The 22846-nt window shown below is 39.8% G+C and overlaps 1 protein-coding gene across 2 annotated transcripts in view; it reads left to right on the forward strand.

Annotated features, from left to right (window-relative positions):
* Window positions 1-22846, forward strand: part of SLIT3 (slit guidance ligand 3) — a 482119-nt gene that overhangs the window by 18394 nt on the left and 440879 nt on the right. For both annotated transcript variants that reach the window (XM_031506039.3, XM_085591180.1), the window contains 2 exons: window positions 3856-3927; window positions 6945-7016. In XM_031506039.3, the coding sequence (XP_031361899.3) occupies window positions 3856-3927; window positions 6945-7016 (144 nt within the window). The remainder of the gene's footprint in view (window positions 1-3855; window positions 3928-6944; window positions 7017-22846) is intronic.

Consider the following 22846-nt stretch of genomic DNA (forward strand, 5'->3'; position numbering starts at 1 on the left):
TGGGTATGTTTAAGATTCACAGCTATGATGAGGGCCCAAACTTTATTATCCAGATTATCTTGGGTATTATAATGGAGAGAGAGGGGTTCAGATGGTAGCAAAATAACCTCTGACTACAATAGGAACTTGCTGCAATCTAGTGGTGTTGCTTTGAATTTTTGCGTCCTTGTATGTAAAAGGATTTGAGTGTTGTATATGATATTTTATTTATACATACCTACAGAATTACTGAGCTGAAGATTGTGCAAGACCTCAGCATCTGATTGCTGTTGTTATTGGCTCTTCTTAAAAGCTGCTCTGCTGGTTGTGGGGGTGATGGGTGTCAGAGTCAATCCTGATTTGGTGCATCAGGGAGGGGAGGGAGGCTCCAAGCTGTCCGGGATGGGGGGCTGCGATTGCCAAGGCTGGGGAGCCCAGAAGGATGAAGCACAAAGTGTGAAGAGACAACTGGATTTACTTCTCCAGTCATGAACTTCATCCGGTCCAAAGAAGAGGGTGGGGGCTGAGGCAGCGTCCGGATGTTTTGGAAGAGTTGAGTGGCTGGACAGAATAATTATCAACCAAAATTTAAATAATGTAGCAGAGGAAATCTGTGCACTCCTGGCATGCTCCTGGGAATGTTGGTGCTTCAAGACATTGAAAAGTCTGTCTTAAATTCACTTGATTGTCTTTAGAGAAGAATGAAAGATGAAGCAATTCAGAGGAATTATTGCAATGAGACAGGATTTGCTCCAGTTGCTCCAAGCATCCCTGTTTGTAATAAATGTGTACGTTGTGTGACTCAGTCTTCAGCATCTACAAAATATGTGTTGAATTAAATTGTTATTAGAACATAGCAGGACATGTTTATGAGTAAAGCTCCCTTAATAGCTCATCTGAACTCACTTTCATGATGTCTTGTACCATTCTAGTCCAATTCATGTTTCTATTCTCACTGAAATAATTCCTTCCATGTCTGTTTTCTTAAAGCTAACACTAGCTGCACTGTTCTTAGCATGCTTTATCCTAAAAATTATGCTAAAATAAATTAACAAGGCAGACCTAATGTCAAGAGCTTTACCAAAGCTGGTATAGATGTCATTTCTGATTTCTTTTAATGGAGTGATAATCAACTTTGCTGCTGACACTCCAGAAGATACCTGTATTCCTTAATGGAGTTTTCTGAGATATTTTAATTGATTAGACTATCTTATTTGAATGTGAAATGACCAAGAGTAGTAGCTGGTCCTGTGGGAGAGATGTGTCGAGTAGGATTCAAGATCTTCTTGGCCCCATATACTACCCAAAATGCAGGAGTTCTGCACAATAAGAATATTATGTAAAATTATTTCTGGACATAGATACATGTTGAAGTGAAATATAAATAAATTTGCCTGCATGGTATTATTTTCCTCATATCTTAGACACAGAGATTTCTTTTCCAAGAAATCTGTTTGGTTCCAAGAGTCCTTTTGAACACTGATGTGTTTGAAAGCCAACCAAGATTACATGTTAAGGTTTAGCTCTTTGTAGTTGAAACCCACTAGTGAGCCCATAATCAGCTGCCAAACTTTATAAAGGAAACATAAAATATTATGTTGCCCACAAATACCAGCTGTAAACCACTAATGTCTGCATTAGTTCAGTAACTTCAGAGTCACAAAGTTTAATTGACTAATGGGGTAACCTGTGGCAATCTGCTGCTTTGCAGCAGCATTAGACCTACTGTGAACAGGAGGAGGAAATTTTACATAGTTCATCACAGTTTTAGTCTGTTTTTCTTCAAATGGCAGATAAGTCTTGAGGCAGAGCACGTTGGAAAAAGCAAATGTTCAGAAGGTAAACACTGTTTCTTAAAACAGAGGCTGCAGTTATGGTTTGAGCAGAGTGAACTTCGTGAGGAATGTTTCTCTTAAGGTTAGGGCATGGTGCAAGTAATTGGAATAACAGAAATGGAAACCTTTCACTTAGACACTAAACTCTGTAAGTGATTAATAGGATGATTGATATTGTGTATACAGGATAGGCTGTGCCAATCTGCAGGAGTAGAGGAAAAAGCGATCTCAAGATATGTGCTGATCAAGGAATGTTGAAGTCTTTCAGAACAGAGAGCTGCAGATTTCCCCAGGGGAGGAATGTTGAGTGTTCCTGGGGAATTGTGCTCGTGTGTGGGACTGCTGTCTCAGACTGGGTGTGGTGGAGATGTTGCTGTGTGAATGGCAGGAGTGGTGGTTCTGCATGCACTTGCTGAAGCCAAGTAAAGCTGTGCTGGGATCAGGTCTTACCAAAATACACAAAAAGCGGGGCCGTGGACACGGTGTTGCTCCATGTCCCTTGGCTGGCTCCTCTCTGCCTTGGGGGATTCCAACCAGCTGAACGCTGTGTTTTGCTAGAGCTTCTCTGAGATAAAGGCAGAGCTTGTGATGGAATGCCATCAAAAGCAGATGGGGAACAACATGCAAGTCAAACACCAGCTATTTATGTGTTGCTTACCCCAGACGTAATTCTTTCCAGTGTTTCTTGCAATCAGCTCACTGGCACACCAGTGAGTAGTTAATGATGCACCAGGGTAGAAGAACTGAGCTGAGAGCAGAAAAGGAAATTAAGCTGGAAAATCTGAAGGATGTAGGCAGTGATTCAAAGGTATTCTTGGGGAAAAGCATGAGTCAGTCGAGAGGATAAAGACAAATGGAAGAGAATGGCTGGTACAGGCAGTGAAAGTGCCCTGTACAGGATTGGTGGTTTCTTTTCTTCAGTGAACCTTTTAAAATACAGCTGACATAAGTCAAAGAGGGGTACAGGCTGTCTTGTTCATATAGCTGAAACATAGGGACCTTTCCCCCCCATTTCTTTATCTTTATCCTTACTGTCTATCTGTGCTTTCCAGACAGGAGAATATTTCTTGTATTATAGAAAGGTCTCGTGCTAAGATGCATGAACTATGATGCTTTGGTTTGTAAAATCTGTTTATAATCCATTTTATGACTTAAGGATTTTATTAGTATTATTTTGATGTCTGTCAATAACCATTAAAAGTAGATTCCAATATTCTTAAACACTTATTTCTGTGCTCTAGTGCATTCCATACTGCTTCAAATCGGTTAAGGTCTTGTATGTTAGTCTCATAGAAAGATTGATGTCAAATGTTTGAAAAAGTTATGCCAAAAATATTATACATTTTGTGTCTACATGCCATATTTTTGATGGCATGAAGACCAGAAAGGAAGACCAGCTGTTTGTCTTGTCCCTGTTGGATAGCACTAGGTCAGGGAGAACAGTGCTGAAAGCCATGAAATAACTGAACAGGACTGAAAACCATGAAATAACAGGCCAAATAACAGGATGTTCTCAACTGGCAGAACTTCAGGGGTTCTTGGCAAAGGCAGGGCTGGAGGGGAGAAAATGGCAAACGAGGTCCTGTGGCACCAGTGAATAATCCAGACAGCCGGGTAGGAGCACACAGGGAGTCACTGAACTAAGCTCTTCTCTTTTCAGGCTCTGTGTGGCCAAAGTTTCTGCAGCAGGTTGGACTCACTTGGGTTTATAATTATAATTTTGGGGCCCTGTACACTTGTTTCAGTTGTTTTGTACTAATTGGGGCTTGGGTATACACAGCCTTTTACAGAATTTGAGGGGGAAAGAAGCATAGAGTGAGCACTGACACTAGAACTAAAAATGGGAGAAACTTCATCTATGAGAACAACATAGAGGAGGAGGAGGCAAAATGCATCAGGATCAATGACTTGCTTCTTGAGATTTTAAGGCAAATGTTTGTTTGTACAGTTTGAGCAGATTGTGGATGCAGGTACTTTCTGCTAATGGAATTCTGGGTGTCAGTTATAGTGTCTGAATGCTGCTTGCTTTATTTCTCTGCAGGGATCTAGAAAAAAATAACATCACAAGAATCACAAAGACAGACTTCACGGGGCTGAAGAATCTTCGTGTCTTGTGAGTATAAAACAAAACTTGTTTGGTTTTTACGAGACTATTTAAGGGTGCTACTACTTAGAATTTCCTTAATTCCAGGGATCAAATTCTAGTAATTTTGGCACATTATTCAGTTGTTGGTATTCTTTTAAACCAGGCAACCTGAACTGTTTGTTATGTGAAACAGTAAATTTTAGTTCTGTACTAAAGTGACCGTAGTGGCAGAGCTGTTAGCTGTTTCTTACTAGCTTTGAATAAGCCATGTGCTAAGGATTTTGGTCTGCTTTGCAATCACTCATGCATAAATCACTTATATTGAGACACTAGAAAATAGGGCTTTCAGATTTTGGCCACTGTAAGGTATAGTCCCGTTTAACAGCATTTTTCATGGTTTTAAGCAGAAGTTGATCAAGAATAGCTGTAGAACTTGAACAGAAGGAAACTGTTCAAGTTTTTTGGTTTAGTATACAGTTATAAATATAAAAATATAATTATTTCCATATAAAATATAAATATACGTATATAAAAACTGAGGTTTTTTGGTGTAGTATACAGTGATAAATACAAAGATTTCAGGTGGTGCTGTCTCATGAGCTCAGGATCCATCAAGGGCTTAACCATACCTGTACATTGGCCTTAAGCATCAGGCTGCAGATTTTGTCATTCCTGGTTTCCTGTTTTTTCTATGTGAACCTCAAACAGCACTATTGAGTTAGTGATGAAAAGTTTTCCTCTGAGTATCTTCTAAAACAAGCCCTTAAAGCTGCAACTGTTGAACTGTTTCAGTTCTTTAGTGATAATTCAAGAAATATTTAAGTCCTGCTAAGGAAAAGGTGAGTCTTTGCTCCTGCTACCTTAACAATTATGAACAAGTTGTCATATACTAAGGAAACACCTCAAATCTATGGGAAGACTTTTTGTTCTTGTGGTGTTTCTCTCCTCTCTGGCAGAGGAGTTGTTTAGATTTCCTTGGCTCCCATCTGAGCTGTCAATACCATTTTGAGAGTCTATTAAAATACATGTTCTGTACTATATTAATGCCAGTAGTTGTTTCAGTTTGGTTGGGTCTTGATAGTGTCAGACATTGCCTCATGCTGCTGCAGTCTTCTATGCCTTCAGGAATAACCAATATGTACAATTGCCATCTTTAGAGCTTTTTTGGAGTTCTTGTCCTTTGTTCATTCCAGGTTTATGTAACTTATTTGCTCAAACTTTGAGTAGCATGGTATCTGCCACAGAAGTCACTGGAATAAAACATCCTTCAGATTTTTCTTAACTTTTCTTTAGTTTCTCTTATGGTCTCTTCATAATTTTGTTACTAAACCCTATTTTCCCTTTTTTTCCCTCCCTGCCCTGTTTGCTGGGGGGTACAGTGGGAATGCAGAAATCTGCAGCCAGTGTTCCTAGAAAGGTAGCCTAATCCTGTTTGCACACATCAGAATGAGGACTAGGAGCAAGTGACCTGGAAACTCCTAGCCCTGGACAGCAGAAAAAAAATCCTCCAGTCTCAAGCAAACACCACACATTCAAAATACCCCTTTGTGCTCCTTCTCCTTACATCCCCTCCAGCTTTGTCCCTTTCCCTTTTCCTCACACAGTTTTCCTCCCCATCCTTTAAGCAGCATGGCTTTCTTGTTCACATGCTGGAGTTTTGTAGTTTTCTATTTTCACCTTCTTGGTGTTACCTGTGCAATTCTCTCTTGCTGTCTGTGCCCTCAGCTCCTGTGGCAAGCACATTTTTTTTTTCAGGATTTTTTATAGAGGTGCACAGAGAGAAATGAAAGAAAAAACAATTTCTATTTCTACTCTTTGGGTTTTTTTATGTGGAATGTGTTTGGAGAATTGTTTACCTAGAGTAAGTGTTTAATTAGATTCTGGTGAGGATTGTTTGGGCCTTGATGGCCAATCCAACCCACCTGGGGCTGGACTCTCGAGAGAGGGTCACGAGTTGTGTTAGAGTCAGAGAAAGTAGTATGTAGTTTTAGTATTCTCCTTTTATATAAAATATTAATGTATTTTAGCATAGTTATAATGAAAAAAATAATTCAGCCTTCTGACTTAAGTCAGACATCGTCATTTCTTCCCATTGGGTTCGCCTGCATTTAAAATAAGCTCCTGTCCAGTGAAAAGCTCTGAGCATCCACAGAGGGCAGAGGAGTGGCTGTAGAACAGGCAGGAACAGTGTTGTTCCCTGCTTTTCACTGGCTGCAGACTGTTCAGAGGTGTTACACAGAATATTCAGAGGTGTTTAGTGCTCTCACAGAAGCAGGAATGGGTGTGTGCTGGAGAGAGGGAAAAGGTCACCTCAGATGGGATTCTGGAGTCTCTTCCTTGGCTTCCACTTCACCTGTCAAGAGCATTTCTGCTGTGGCAGAAATTTGGGCAATTCTGAGTGGCAGTCATCCCCTGCACACTGCAAATCAGAGAGAAGTCAGTCTCCTTTGCTTGTAACTTGTCCCAGAGCTGGTGTCAGGTGGAGAGAAAAGCAGGACCAGCCACAGTGGAAGCCTGGACCTGTCCCAGGTGTTTTTGCACAGTTTTTGTACTGTGGGGCTGTAGAGAATTTGGTCACAGCTGCTGTTCCTGAGGGTGGAACCCCTTGGAAGCACTTACAGAGGATTTGCTCCAGAGCAAGCATGGAATTAGTGCAGGATAGAGGGATGAAAAAATTACATTGCAATTGTGTGGGTTCCTGTTGTGGGCTGTAGAAGTCAGTAATCTCAATTATGGCACACAAATATCCTAGAAAGATGAGGAATGACCCAGGGATGTAACAACCAGCACCTTTCTGAGCAAGATGTGGTTACAGAAGTTTAGGAACAAAAATGGTTACCAAATGAGGTGGTCAGGAGGAAAATTTGGAATCAATTTCCTGTTAGTGACCAAGAGAAACAGTGCTCCTCTGCCCTGATTATTTTAATAATCTCCAATTAAAGCTGGTATTGATACTTAGGTGAAAAGCATTTTGACAACATTTGAAGAGAAGTGGGGATGCTTTTATATTTTGTTAAAATTAACTAGTATTTCTGGAATTGCAGGCACCTGGAAGAAAATCAGATCAGTGTGATAGAACGTGGAGCTTTTCAGGATCTGAAGCAACTTGAACGGCTGTGAGTATCTGTATTTATACCTATGGAAAAGCTGCACAATTTCCACCTCACTGTTAATGGTCATCCACAATATATAATGATAATACAATTAACTTTCCTTAAGAAACAGAGATGAATACCCACCTAAATTAAAATATGCTCTTAAAGGCAGCTGAATTTACATTACATGATAGCTAATATTTGAAATTAAATGTAGTGTGTCTGCCAAGAAAATAGAACTGGAAGTGAAACCAGAGTCTCAATAACATTACCAGAAGGACATTATCTGGGCAAGTCTTAAAATTGGTATGTGGGGGAAGGATTTTTTGTTAATAACAATTCCATATTATTGTACATTTTTGTATTTTATATATGTCTATGCTGATGGAAATTTAAATTTTCTCCTTTGAGAACCACGGTATTTCTAAAACTGCCTTTATATTTAGTTTTCTGATTCACTTCATTTCCTCTGAAGTAGCATAATGCCAGTGATAATAGTGGATTCCAGGGTATCATGGAAGACTTAGTGTAGGATGGATTGTGGATTTCCTCTGCTTTTGATAGCAATTAAGTTAATTTATTTTCTTTTTTTGGAGAAGGTAGATATAAGATGTCTCAATCTGGTATCAATTTATAGGAAACTCCTGGCCCTGCAGGAGTATAAATTTAAAAATTAAAAATGACAAAGTTAATTCTGCATCCAATTGCTGCTCTTATCTGGGTGTGCTCTTTTTCATCATCATTAATTCTGTCTGTTTATGGTGAGAGCAGAACAAAATGTCTAGAAAACTGAAATACCTTGGAGAATTGTTCTTTGTTAGAAGTAGGTGACCAGAACAATATCACAAGCTGGTTTGGAATGCAGGCTTTTTATGCTTGATTGGTAACTGTTATCTGCAAGGCATTTCTTGTAGGACTTGTTATTTTCCCATTGATATTTTCTAAAGCAGCTTTCAAGAGTTAAGTGCCCACTAGCAATTATTCAAGAGAAGTCTGGAGTATTGAGCTAATGCTGCACTAAAGCTGTTTCAGATGATCTCAGGATTAGATTTGTGTCTGAGTTGTTTAATGAATGTGCTGAACATTTAAAATTAATTTACCCAGTACTTTTGTCATGAATCAAAAAGCTCCATCTATGGCAATAAGGGAAATGAGTCTTAAATTCTGATTATAACAGATTTTCACTTATATTTAATTAGAAAGTACTTTCAGGTGCAGAATTTTGCCATAGCTGATTTATTTCAGCATAAAACCCCACCTAGCTTAATTTTCTAAAATTAAATATAGGCTGACATTGTAGAATAGTTTTTTTCACATTATGTATCATCTTGAAGTGTCAGTATCCTAACTACCAAGTCCAACTTTAAGCTCATTTTATATACATGTGTATACATATATAAATAACTCTTTCTCATATCTATATTTAGGTAAAGATTCATGTAGTTTTCCCATACCTATATTTAGATAAAGGTTCACATAGTTAAATTTTGAAAGAGTTTTGAAAAACTTCCAGGAGAAAGGCTGGCTATTGGTAGGCAGAAACAAAACTCAAGTGTCATCTGTGTGTTTCTGCAGAGCCTGCTCTGCCAGCAAATGAAAACAATATATATTGTGAAAGCAGAAGGCAGGAAATATGATACCTTTAATAGTGTCTCTTTAAGTCTGTGATGTTTGAATCTCTCAGCTTTTTTTTTCTTCCCTGTACGAACTCTTAACTTGGCCTGTTCACCATACTGCATCTCTGCTTCTCTTTTATGATTGCCTGTCATTAAAATATTTCCTAAATTAATGTAGTATGAAAGGGAGTTCTGGAAAATTGCAAATTTTTTTTGTATTTTAGCTTAAATCATTTTTAGGACAAAACTATAAATCTGGGTATTTTGCGATGAGTAGGCTTTGGAGAATGGACTGTGGAAAGTTTGGCATAACTCATAAAGGCTAAATTGCAACATTTTAGGTAATATTAAAGCTATTTTATTAAGTATTGTCAAACATTGCAAAATGTTAATGAAGAAAGTATGTTGGTTGCATTTTAAAAAACCTGGCTTTTTTCCATTTAATTTCTTTCAAATAACAAATAAAAATCGCTTACATTGCTTCGATTTTTGGAATAATGTTCTCTTTTTGATCTATTGAAGTGAATGCAAAAGTAATCATTAACTTATTTTTAAACAAAGCAGCTGTACTGGGTCAAACTTTAAAGAACAGGAGTAATTTCTATTCCTGGCAAAATACCACATATAAAAGTTTTCATTCAAAGCAAGAGGGGAAGTATGTTCCACTCCTCTCCTCATGGTAAGCTTCCAAAGGGCTTAGGCTCAGGTGAATATTAGAGCTCATTTTATTTTCACTTTGGACATTGAAGCACTTCCATTGTTATTATCTGAGCAAATTAGCAAAATTTTGTTTGACATGTCCTGTAAAAGTAAATTGAAATAAAATGTCTTTAGAGCTGATACCCACTGCTGCCCAATATCCAGTTACTTGGATTTACTCTGATTTTTCTTTTTTTGGTGGGACGTTAATGCTTAAAATCAAATAAAGGAGGATATTGTCAGAATTGAATATTGGCTCCATAAAATCTGGCCATATCAGTTGAAGAAAGAACATCATGCAAGGTGTCCAGAAGTGACAGACAGCACAAAGCTGAGAAATGAAGCATTGTGGAAGTGGAAGGTAGAAAGCACTTCTTTTTTTGGCATGTTTCTATTCAGCACTTGGAAAATGAAGGAGTCTAACCCAAAATTCAGTGTGTTCAGTAAAAGTTCTGCTGAATCCTAAGATCCAGAATCCTGAGAAAGACCAGTGGTACTCACCACAGTGGAAAAGCCAAAATGTTTCCAGTGCTTTTATTGCAGTAAGGTTGTACAGCTTTATTCCAGAATATAAAGATTAGTGGTGAGGTAGCTGACCCCTATTTTGGATTTTAGCATTTCAGTTTTATGCTTTGCTATTAACACAGTGTAGGATTTTAAGATAAATGATTATGAAATTTCACGTGCCAAGAGGATCAAGAGGCGAATTGGTGGGCCTGAAAGATGAACTGACATTTCTTCCAGAGCCAGATGTATGTCACACATTTATGTGAAAAATGAGGCAGGATATAAGACACCAACAGATCCTGACTTTTCCACGGCCAACTGCCAGAAATTGTCACGTAGCTCTGTAATCTTCAAAAGAATGGACTTTGGCTGATGGCTGCTTCTTTCTACTCAAATTAGTGTCTTTAGCAAGCATAAAAGATCTCAACATCTGAAAACACTAAAACTGTGTTTTTGTTGTTTAGGGGAGGGGGGAGAAATGTATAAGCGTGGCCAAATCAAATCTTCTGAAAGTTGGGAAAAATAATTAGCTCTAAGAAAGTAGCAAAAAGCTAGAATTCAGATCTTAACCCTGGTATGGTTTTGGTTTGATGTGTGTGAAGACACAGGTCAAAATGGAAATCATGTTTGATTTTAACTGCAGTGATGCTACTGTGCATTGAGTCTCTGTAAGCAGCTTCCCAAATGCTTGATTGAGGTTTTAAAGTGTATTTATTTGGCACAGTGCACTGTAATATTGCTATTAGTGACCAAAGATGCTAAGGAGAGGAATAAATTGTTATGTGGTGCTTCACAATCTGGATTTCATAAATTGAGATTGGACAGGCTTTAAATAAATCATGTAATACAAAAAGCATCTTCCACAATTCCCATGCTGCATGGAGAGATTGGTAGGTGCTCCAGAGTAGCAGGGAAAGAAATAAAAGTGTTGGGCAGCTCTTTGCTGCTGCAAACAAAAGGCAATCCCTGGCAGCACAAGGCTGTGCAGTTTGGGTGTTCCTGCTGGGGCTGATGCACTTCACGTTTCAGAGGCCACATGGATCTGTGTAGATGTCAAACAGGTGGAATGTAACCTTTCAGAAAAAAAATTCTTACTGTTCTCAGTCCCCATTTTCCTGTGGCATGGTGGCTAACACATCCCATTGGAAATCCATGCTCATAAAATGCTTATCTGGAAATGCAGGAGAAAAAAGACACCCTAAAGTGGTTTTAGAGCTGTGACTGGGTATTTAATTGCTTTTATCAATTGTGTGTTTCCCTCTTGCTGCTCCAGCTCCCACAGGTGGGATGGTTTAGAACCAGCTTTGCTGCCAGCCTGCCCAGGGGCTGCTGGAGGAGTCTCTGCAGACTGGAGTGATGGATTTCTCTGCTTTCACACCAAAGCAGAGCATCCCCCTGGCTCCTGGGGATCTGGGTGGTGGGATATGGCAAAACCTGAGCTGCACCTCCCTGCTGGGCAGAATTACTGCTGCAGGAGCTGCCTTCATGGGGGAAAACCAGTCCTGTGGTGTCTAATCCCTGGTCACAGTCTGGCTGTCAGTGGTGCCATCTTTTGTAAATGGGGGAAAACTGTTTCTAGCAGAGACTGCTCATAAACTGAACCACTCTTTGTGGGAGCTGGCAAAGAATAAACAGCACTGAAATTCGGTTTGTGACACCTGGAGGTGTGTTCTGGTCTCCTGGTTAGAAGGATAGATTAGCACTTAGTTCTTGAGCTGCTTGTGAGCTAAGCAATATAAAGATCATTTTTGCATTGGCTGATGCTGCAAATTTAAGTAATATTTAGTGATATTGGTTAATATTTAATTAATATTGTTAATACCTTTTCCCCCCACATCCTCTGAGAAATTATTCCAGTCATAAAAAAAAGGAATCTTGTAACCAGTATCTGACCAAGCTGTCTCTCTCACCTTGCATTTTCAAGCAAATTTAGCATTGCTTTTCAAACGAGTGTCTGGGTGACTGTTTACGTTGTGAGAAGTCCAACATGAGGAGCCAGAATGTTTTGGGTGGAAGCATCTGACAGGGTGTTATTGATTTTATTCCTGGATGCTGAAGGGACAGTCATGGAGAATGCAGCACTTGGTGCTGCAGAATTTTTATAGTATTATTTGAGTCCCTTCCATTCATTTTTACTCTCAAGTCTGGGGTTTGTTCAGGGCTTTCCTTTCAGACAACATCTCTGAAAAATACATGGTAAATTCATGAATTTATTTGGAGGGACTAATTGTTTTAACTTGCACGGGTAGAGTCTGACTTTGTTCAAGAATTGTGTTAATTTGGAGTGTAGCTCTGCAGTTTCTAGGGGCTATAATGCAGTTTTTACTGCTTAAGGGTGGGCCATGTCATCATCACTACTACATCTGCTGTTCTCTGACCCTGATAGCAATAGAGTAGCAGTAACACCCTCATGTAGCAGCTTTCCATGTTCACAAGCTCCTTTCTTGTATTATTGCCCAGAGTTGCAGTTTGATGCTGCTCTGGATCCCCTCTCAGCTGTACCCTGGGGGTGTTCACTTACCCTTCCTGCAGAGTACACAAATCACCCTTCAAAGGCACCTCCACTGAATACCCCAACCCCAGCAGCTGAGAAACCCAGGTGGAAAAGGGGGAAGGCTGGCAGAGGTGCAGAGGGGGATGATCCATCCTTGCCCTGTGTGCAGCTGCAGCTGGCACTGCTGGAAATGGATTGTGGAGCTGGCTGGGCTGTAAGTCAGCCCCAGGAATGGAGATTTGCTGATTTTCACCTGTTGCAAGAAACTGAACTGCCTCTCTTTCCCCAATCTAATTCTGCCCCAGCTGACCTAGCTGACCACCTCTTAGTCTCAGGGATGTGCTGTCCTTTCCCTGGAGAGGGCTGAGGTGCTTTGGCAAGCCCTGCTGTTTTATCATGCCTGGAGCAGAGGAATTCAGTGGTCTCCCAGCTGCCCTTCACCCCTGCAGGAGCTCACACTGGATATCTGACTTTAGAGGAGACCTGGCAAGTCACCAGTAAGGAATTCCTGCTTCTTATAAGACTTGCTTAACAAAAACCAGGCAAAATCAGCATCTTCCATGAAGAATGTGAATGATAACAAGAAGATAAAATAATAAATACAAGTTTTATTAATGAGATATGATGGAAACTTCTATGAAAGATGCAAATTGCTGAGCTGTGTGATGATATTTTACCTTTAGAATCTCACAGGACAGAACCAATAGTGAGGACAGAGTAGCTCTTGTGGATCTATATGGGGCAATGTGTGGCTACAAATAAAAGGATAAAAAAGTAAAATAGATATTGGCAGATGGAATGTGAGTGGTGCAATTCAGTCAGCCACGGGGGAGGAATGCAGGTATTGCCTCCAGTCTCACCTTGGCTTGAGCTGACAGCTCACCTTGGTTCATTCTTGGAAGGAAGGAGGAAGCTCATTAATTATTGCCTTTGATTCAGCATTATGTGCTGCTCTTGGCCCAAACAGCCAAAATAAATGTTCCCAGGATATGGCTCACATGCTTCCCTTATCTGTCAATACTTTGCACTGGCTGCTCTGGAAGATTTCACTGAGATGTGTTTTTCTTACACTATTTAAGTGCCAGTAATTGAGAGAAACGTCAGTCCGTTGTGTGAGTGATGTATCAGATATGGTCAGGAATGATTATTGTTCTTTTTTGTTTAAAGGAGCTCTCTTTTTGCTGTTCCCACACTTCAGAGATACAATCAGTATAAAACTGGGGGATGAGAGGGATTTCCAGCTATTAGTACAAAAAGTCATTTTTTCTGCAAGGGAATGTTGCAAGATGTCTGGTACATATATTTCCATATAGAGTCAAGATTCTCACAACAGTTCAGGGTAGGAGAAAATACTTGAGTAAGGCCTAGTTCATATGGTGAATAAAGTATTCTGTCATTTATATTAATTTTTCAGAAAAAAGTGTTCCCTTATTTTGGCTGTAGTACAATGGTAGCAACCAGGAATGATAAATTATTTTCCATGTACTGTGAGCAATAAATGCACATCCCAAAATGAAGCATAGTTAAAGCTTTAAGACTTTCTTAACATTTTTATAGTCTGAAATATGTGATTTTCCCTTTGAGTTTTGTTGATTTAATATCTCTAGCCACCAGTTTTCTCAGTAATTATTCCTAGCAACTCGCTGAATTTTTTTTCAAAAGATCTGCCACAGGGCTGAGGTAACTAGAACCTTGAAACTAGAGAATTTATGTTATTTTTTAGAAAAGCCAAATAAAAAAATTGATTTTTTTTTTTTTACTTAAACTCTAATAATCTGATTTCTGTTCATGGTTAAAACTGAATAAATGTGCACCAGAATAACCAAGTGGTCTATATTCACACAGAGACACTCCTGCAATGTCCATGCCTCAGTATCTCAAGATTAATTAGTGTTTACCTTCTCCTGCCAATAGGGGCTTGCAGGTAGAACTTGTTTATTTTTTGGGAGACAGAGTGGTTCAAGTGTAAGTACAGATCACTGGTGGAGTAAGATTATGGTGAAACAAAAAAAAAGAAAAAAGAAAAAAGAAAGCCTAAAAGCTTGAAATGACTTCTAGAAGCAAAACCTGGGTCATTTTCAGATGCCCCCAGTCTGTGTTTTGCTTGTACAGAAAACCACTGTCCTGTTCAGTGTCTTAATAAAGCTGGCTGTGGTTCTGTTCTAAGTATTTCAGTAGTTTAAACCACACTGTGAAAAGGTCAACTGATTTTTAGAAGCATCACTGGGAGCAACATGACTAATAGAAGTGTAAGGAAAAGCTGGAACATGAAAAAATATATCTGGGGCTTTTTTTGGAGGTAGACTTGGTCATTCTGTGGGCACTTGGAAAAGAGAAGGGCTCAGCTGTGCCATGTGCTCTGATCAGACTGGTGCCTCAAATGAGAGACATCTGTGGCTTGGATCTTGATGTTGGGCTTTTTTTCCCTGTATTAAAAATCATAACTTTAGTTTTTATTGAATTTAATCAAGCATTACTGCAAGCATTGAAATATCTATCTTTTCTGTACAGGTGAGCTGGTGTGGTGTGAGTACAGGCTATGTGCTTGAAAATATTTTTTACCATCCATTTAGAAAAACCTAAAAATTGCCTTTTCCTTTTCCTATGACCCTGTTGAAATTATGGCAAGCTGTCAATTTGCCAAAAAATTCTGCATTTGCTGCACTTGGAGTTTAAGGATTGAAAAAGGTGCAGATGAATTGAGGAAATCAATCCCTCAGTCAGCCTGGCAAAACTTGTGTGGGTTCCTGCACCCCAGACACTTTTATTGGAATTGTGCTGGATGTGAGGAGCACAAACATTCTGAAATGGTAAATATTTCATCCTTCTACTATTAATGAGTGCCTTGCAAGGGGTAGGGCTTGTCCACACAATCTGGAGGTAGAATGGAAAAAACCTGGTAAAAAAGGAACCAGAGAACCTTGATCAGCTGATGCTTTGTTCACTACCTGCTGCTTTGGGTTTCTACTGGACCATCTTTATTTAGCAAAACAAAAAAAACAAAAAACCCCAAACCATCCAAATAACCAAAAAAAAAACCACACCAAAAAAACACCACCACCAAAAAAAAAAAAAAACAAGTTAAGCCTGTGTTAGCTATAAATTAGCGCAAAGATGAATCCCTCCCACTCTTTCTTGTCCATGGGTTTTGTCCAAGAACACAACTTCTATGTTTATTGTTGAAATAAATTTTAAAATGGTACAGTAGCTGACACTTCTTTACCCTTTGGGGACTATTCAGTGAATGAAATCCTTTTAGGAAACAACTTCTTCTTTGAACATGTGTAAAGGTGATAATTTCTAATAGGATATGTGCAATTGGAAAAATGATAGTTCCTAGTTACTGTATTTATGTCCTGTGGGCTCCTAGAGGGCACTAATAACATCGAATTTCATGGCTTGCTCTGTCTGTAGCACATAATTATATAGTTACACATTACTCAGCCATTGCTGGACAGCCAAGCCCTTGGTTATGGCTGGTTCAGGAGCAAACCTTTTATTTCTTTTGCAAACATTATTAAAAAAAAAGAAAATTAAAAACTGGCCCCTCTTTCCAAGGGAAGCCATTAGCAGCTCTGTCAATAGGCCAGCACAGGAGGAGTCCAAGCACAGGAAAAGTTCAGGGGAGGCTGGGGGCAGTAGCCAGGAGCAGGATGCAATGCTTCAGTGAGAGGGTTTGGTTTGCATTAGTACCTCTGACCAGGGCCACAAAACAGCCAGGTTTATTTTAACAACATGAAAATAAATGAACCTGATTTCATCAAAAAGGTTTTTGTAATAGGTCACTGACCCACAAGAACTCATAGAAAAACAAATTTTGGTCTCATTTATGCAGACAAGAGGTTCTGTAACCACAGGATTCTTGAGCTCCCGAGAGCAGTGGTTACAAAGCAAGTGGGATAAGGACACTGCCACTGCAGTCAGCCATAATTCAGCTGGAATAGCTGATCAGCACTGGACATTACAGCAGAGCTTTTAAACATTATTCTTTTCTGCGGTTGTTTGTTTGATTTTAGCAGGTTTTTTTTATACTTGGTGAAGATTTATGAGGGTATTTGCTTAAGCAAAACACTTAAGGATTTAGCAGTCATTTCTTCCAGATCTGTAGGAAATGCTTAAGTGTCTGTGTTACTGCTGGGTAAGAACTGCTGCATCTGTGGTCTGGAATTATTTGGGTGAACTTTATTTAGCTTAAATAATTTCATCAAAAGGGTTTTGCTTCTTTGAGCTTCCTCATATTAGAAGGATTATGCTGCTTGCTGTCCCAGAAATACCATAAGTGTTGGCTGAATTTCATGCTGTGGAGCACAGCAATCCTTAAATAATCCTGCTCCTGAGCAAAACAATGATGAATTCAAAGCTCATAACCTCCTTTTGTTCTTGGAGAATACATGAATATGTAGGTCTTGAAGTCTCTCTGCCATGGTTCAGATCAGGACAGTCTTGACCTTGCTTTTCCTGTGTCACAAGTCCATTTTAGCTGTGTCTGTTGAACTGGAGCTCCCCTCAAGCTGCACCTTCCTTCCACATGGAGCAGAACAAACCAATCCATGTTGGTTTATAGCTAACTTCATGTTAGTGTCATGTTCTCAGCTCCTTGGGGATAATCTCTTCTCTGGATCTTTCTGCTTGTGTCAAGGTGTTCTAGTATGAGGATCCCAAAAAAGGAGAGGATTTTAAGGTTCATGCAGGTGTTATGGATGCTCCATGTTCATTTTCATACTTGTATTTGGTGGCTCTGAGTGGAATAGATGTTCTGCAGTGTGTTAGGAATACAGGAGAGAAATGGGAGCTGCAGGGTGCTGAAACACCTCAGAACAGCTGACCTCTGCATTTGAAAACCTTCTGGGAAAGCAGAAGTGGATCAGGGTAACTATCACAGAAGCTGGGCACTCTGTCTTAGGCAAGATGGATTTTGTGGCTGGTTACTCTGTGGCTTCACAGGAGATGATGTCCTTTGGCTGAGTTGTGACAGGTAATTCCACTGCTGACAGAGCAGTTGAGACCTGTTTGAGTAGGGAAATGTAGGGAAATACCTTGTTGGTGTTGGCTTTTTGCTTGTCACATTGGACTCCAGCATGCAGTGTGCTCTTTGTGCCACTTCATCATTTCCTTACCCCATTCCACTGGCTTGGGAGGCTGGAGCCTTTTTTTAAGCATCCAGTTGGATTTCAGCAGGAGATGATCCTGCAAGTCTTCCTTTTTCCCTGGTTCTGCTTGGCACAGATCCCTGGGAGAAGGAGCACCACAGTGCCCTGAGCATTCCTTACTATATATGGATGGTGTGGGGAGCAGGGCTGGTGTTGCCTTATTCAAACAGGAACAGGGTTCTGTTCCTTCTGCTGAAAATTATAATAATAGTTGTACTTAGATGTTTTCCTGCTAATTGTTCACAGCAATTTCTGGCTTCTAGAAATAATAGAAACTTATAAGGTTTGTCAACAGGGGCAGCATGGCTTGGAGATGTGAATGCTAAAACTTATTTTTCCTTTCTTCATAGGCTTCCAGCCCTGACCTGGAGAGATTACTCACTGGTGTAAAAAATGGTTTAGTCATGTCTATGTTACTGTCTTTACAAAAATTGATGAAATATTAAAAGTTATGGACATTTAGGGGTGCTCCAGTAGATTAGGTTTCTTGGATTATGTTCCCATTCTTTTCACAATAGTCAGTGGAGTAATGAAAAAGTAACCCTGCTTTTATCATTTTATATGAGTGTTTTGAAGTTACACAGTGTGAGTTACTAATTTTTTTCTGATTTGAAATAGGAGAACTTTCTAAAAGCTTTTCAGAAACTGAGAAGCAGCTTCAGCAGAAACCATCTCTGCTTGAGGGTTTATGGATCAAGTTTATTTTGGCTTCTTTTAATGACAATTAAAAGAAATTACTAATTTTTGTACATTAAAGTCTTCTGCAGATAAGTATAAGCTACTATACTGCATGTATGCAGCTCAGTAGATCTGTAAATTTGCTACTGTGTTAAGAGACTGGGCAGACACCTCTGCTTGCCTGTTCTGGATTTAAAGGATTTTCTTGCTGTTGCTGTTGTCATCACTGAACACTCTGACACTTAGAGTCTTTATTCTCATCTTCACTTAGGTTGGTACTAAGGTTTCTGTCCAGTTCCGTATCACTTTAGGGCATTGATTGGATTGCAGTTTTTGATGGTCATGGGAATGCAATGAGGATGTTTTTGTTCTTTCATGTTGGTTTTGGGAAAAGTTGGAATTTAAACCTGTTCCTCCTGCTTCTCTTGCCAGTAGTTTCTTCCTAGTCAGAGACCATCTGTGTAGTTCTGTCCTCCATCCTAATGTCAGATATTTTTCATATGAGGAGATACTTTGAAAATAAAAATAAAAAAAATTAAACAAAATAAAAGATGGATTCTGATATTGAAAGCTATGAAGTGTTACAGAGCCACAGTTCCTGTGCTGCTGAAACGCATGGACATGTACTCTGCACTTCTGAGAGAGGGGAGATAATCCTTCTCAGTCTAAAGAGAAGTTGGTAATAAAGGTTATTACTTGTGACAGCTTTGAAAATGTGAACCAGGACCACCCAGTCTGCTAAGTTTGTAATAAGGGATCTCAAAGTTGTAACTATTATAAACAGTTTTCCTTCAAAAAAATGGTCCCTTAGCAACTTGCAGTGGTATCTTTCCCAGTTTTTTGTAAAAGCTTCTGAAAGAACACATCACATGGATGAAGAAGTTCATTTATCCCACACCATAATCCTGTAATATGGTTGTTCTGGGCTTCCTCTGAGTGCCCTTATTGAAATTCCATTATAGATCGTCTGGCTTTATTTCCTAGGGCAGTAATATAAAGAGGTGATGACAGAAAGTAATGGATAAGGTTGACTTTTTTTACTGGGTGCTGCATCTTGACTGTTTTTCCTTACCAAGAGGAAGTGATACAGAGCAAAGGAGAAGTTACATTAATGATCACAATGGATTTCTTGACTCTAATAGGATTTTCTGGTGAAACCATTGTAGGCAGTTGGCTGTGCTCCTGTTCCTGCTTCCCAAGCCAGTGCTTCCAAAGAAAAACTTAGTTACTCCTTAGAGTTCAGTAATTCCTGTCTTTCTGTTTGAGTCTTTTGTACATTAAGTCATTTTTATTGCTTATTGGTTCTGCCCAAACTTGTGATGTAACCGCTTCTTCCTTAGAGTAACTTGTAGGAATTCTTTCAACTTCATCACGTTCCCTGAGCCACATCTCCAAGGATCATGCCACAGAGCTCTTGACAGCAAAGGAGAAAAAGGGACTTTGCTTAGTGCCAAAAGGGAGACCCAGGTGTTTTGAGTGTGAAATAAAATAAATGGCCAAGCTGCGGGCGTGAACCCAAAGTTACTTGGATAATTTCTGGATATTAAAGGCTGAAGTAGCAGGTCTGCTCCTTTAAAGCTGTCCATTAAAAAGTTTAAAACCACTGTAGTTTTTATTTTTCTGTTGGAGAATGAATTGTGTAATAGGCAGCAATGTGAATATGGATGTTAAACTTGAAAGTTGAACTTTTGTGGAAAGGAACTGAGTGCTATTTACTTCATGAAAAATATGAAGTGCTTTGATCTGGGTGAAAGCTGGCAATGCTTGGTAGAAAGGCAGACAGAATTTTGAGGCTGATATGTATCACACATTTGGGGGGTTAAAACAAAGTAATTGCTCTATTTGGAGACAATAATAAAACTGTCAGGTCAGAGCCTGTGTATCAGCTTAAACTTCTGGATGGAATGTGTTCACTAATATTAGTATAACACTACAAGATATTGTAAATGGAAAACAAAGATGTGCAGAAGAGATTTTTGCGGTGAGATTATCTAGCAGAGCTAGATTCTTTGCTTTTTTCCTCCATAGCCATGTAAATGTGGTGATTTCTGCTCCAGCCTTGAATATTTGCAGTTTGCCTGAAGTAACTGATGTTATGGTATTCAAAATTTTCAAACAGTCAGTGGCATAATGAGAAATCAAATTGCATTGGAAAACTGCACAGTTTGCCCAGTTTGAATAAATAACACTTGCATTGCTTTTACTTTTGGCTTTCATGTTGATTCCATAGTCCATGGGAAGCAAGTAAATGTCTCTTTGAAGGGACTTTGAAGGAGGAAATTTCTTGTGGAAGTTTCAAACTTCAGTGAGCATCAGCTCACTGAAACTTTGCAGAAAAGGGGGTTTGGGTTTTCTCTGATTTGTTTCTTACTCAGAGTAAAACTTCCCCGAGGCTGTGAGAACAAAGCATGAAGCAGAAAATGCTGTCTCAAAATATTGGCTGCAATTATATTTGTGTCTTAATGTTGCTTCTCAGACCCTCTCCTTGTACACCTTGTATATTAATGAATGAGAAGTCAAGGATTGTGATTGCACTGAAGCTTTTTCATATTATCCAAACTGATTGTATAAGAAATGCATAAGTCTGATATTTTATATGTTCTTTTTACCTGGTTATTGGATTTCTGAACCTTCTAAAGCCTTGCTCTGGTGATATTAGCCCTGAAAAGGAAGGAAGGTTCTGCTGCATGTGAGGGGTGGAACACTGCAGGATTGTTGGAATGTCTTCTCTGGTTTAGATTCTTCTTGCAAAAAGATTAAAATAGCTGCAAGTTGGGCTATGTTCTCGTTCTGCTTCCATATGCATTTTGTTCTTTTCCATCTATGCTGATCATGCCTTCAGTAGAGATTAAATTTAGCTCCTCTTTGCTCTTATTTTGTGAGTAGAGCTTCATGAGACAAAAAATCCAGAATTGGATGTGACCCTTCCAGTGGTGTGAGCATGAGGGATGCAGTTGAAATCAGTACCCACAGAAAGTTTTTCCTCCAGGAAAAGATGACCTCTGCCTTGAGAACAAATTGAAAATTTTCCTACCAATTTTGAGGGTTTTTTACTCACCCAAAAGTTATCCAGAAGAAAATGAATAAAGCAAAATTAATATTAGAAATTGTAGGTATTTAGCTCCATTTGTTTCAGAGAATGATCCTGATAAACATCTTCAGTCTTCCTCTAGTCTGGTAGCATTGTTTCTTTGCAGGCTTCAATGGTTGTTTTTCACTCTGTGTTTTAATAATCAGTGGAATCTTAATAGTTAAGTTTCTCTCCCATCCCTGCTTCAGACAGAGGAAGGAATATGATTAGCCTGGTTGGAGCCAGGAAGGCAGGAATTTCACAGTTAATAACTTCTCCATTGTTTTTGTAAGGGCCCTTGATATTCTGTGATTGACACCAAGGTTGTTTCCCTCTCCCCCTTTGCCTTCAGGACACAGGAACCCCCAGGTGGGCAGCAGGGAACAGGGGGAGAACCTGGCACTTGTTTATATATATGAGCAAAATATTTTTGGGAGGTGAGAGGAAGTGTTGGAACAGTGTGTTTGATGCTGTGTGGGGCTGTTCTAAAGAAAACATAATAAACCAGGGGACAGCACTGTATGTATGGACTTAGGTCAGAAATTCTTTAGGTCTGCATTTTAGGCCATTTGAGTTACAAAGAAAGAAAATGCAGTTTGTAACAGGATAGAGCTGTGAAATGCAGACATTTATGTGGTCATTTTATATGAGAAGTCAACATCCAATATTAAGATTAGTAAGCAGCCATTGTTAAGAATGTGCCAGTGATACACAGTAATTTCAGAAGTAGCAATACTTGACTTTTGCACCAAATTCCTGCGGACAGAAGTATGGGCTTTTAGCTTGTGTCCTTTACAGCTCCCAGAAGATGTTCCAGCAGCACCAGGGTGAATCTGAGCCTCGTGAGAGAGCAGAGTCCTGCTGTGCTGGGCTCCTTGGAGGTGATGGATGGGCTCCTGGAGACCCTTGGCTGCACATCGAGGGCTTTGTGTGCACTTGGTGCCTGGTCAGCTCTGTTGGGTCGCTTCTGGGGACCTGAGGAGCAGACTAACAAAACAGAACATGCCAAGTTCTGTTTCCCGTGCATGGCAGTGGTTAAAGGAGTCTGGAAGATGGAGGGAGCTGCAGTGTGTGGAGATTGTTGACTGCACAGCCAGCATGTGTCTAATCAGAGTTAATAAATTTGACTCAATGCAGGTATTGCCAGAGCTGATGTGACTCCTGGAGAGCCTCTCTGCACAGTTCTTCAGCTTCCAGGAGGCTTTATTAGTCTGGGCTCCATGCTGTGCACATCCAGAGCTGCTTCTGATCCAGCACTGGAGCTAATCTGTTCGTGGCATTGGATGATTATGCATCATTCTGCCCAGTGCTCCGAATTCCCGGAATACTTTGCAGGTCTTATTAGCTGTAAAGCATCCAGTTTGGAATACACTGGAGGCTGAGCAGCTGCATTCCCATCCAGCACTCCCAGGTCACATAATGTGCACCAGACCTTGGCTGGCTCTGTGCCCCAGGTTCCCCCTGGCCCTGGGTGTACCTGGGTGCTGCAGGGTGCTGTGTGTGCACACACGTCCCAGCAGCAGGGCTGCTGTGCTCCCAGCCTGAGGGAAGAGCCCAGTTCCAAGAGTTTCTTTTTGTGCTGCATCCCAGGTGGCATTCCTAGTCTAAACAGTCCCGGGGATTTTGTTAGATAATGA

This window comes from Lonchura striata, chromosome 13, assembly GCF_050655825.1.
Source record: "Lonchura striata isolate lonStrDom1 chromosome 13, ASM5065582v1, whole genome shotgun sequence".
In the NCBI taxonomy this organism is placed as follows: Eukaryota; Metazoa; Chordata; class Aves; order Passeriformes; family Estrildidae; genus Lonchura; species Lonchura striata.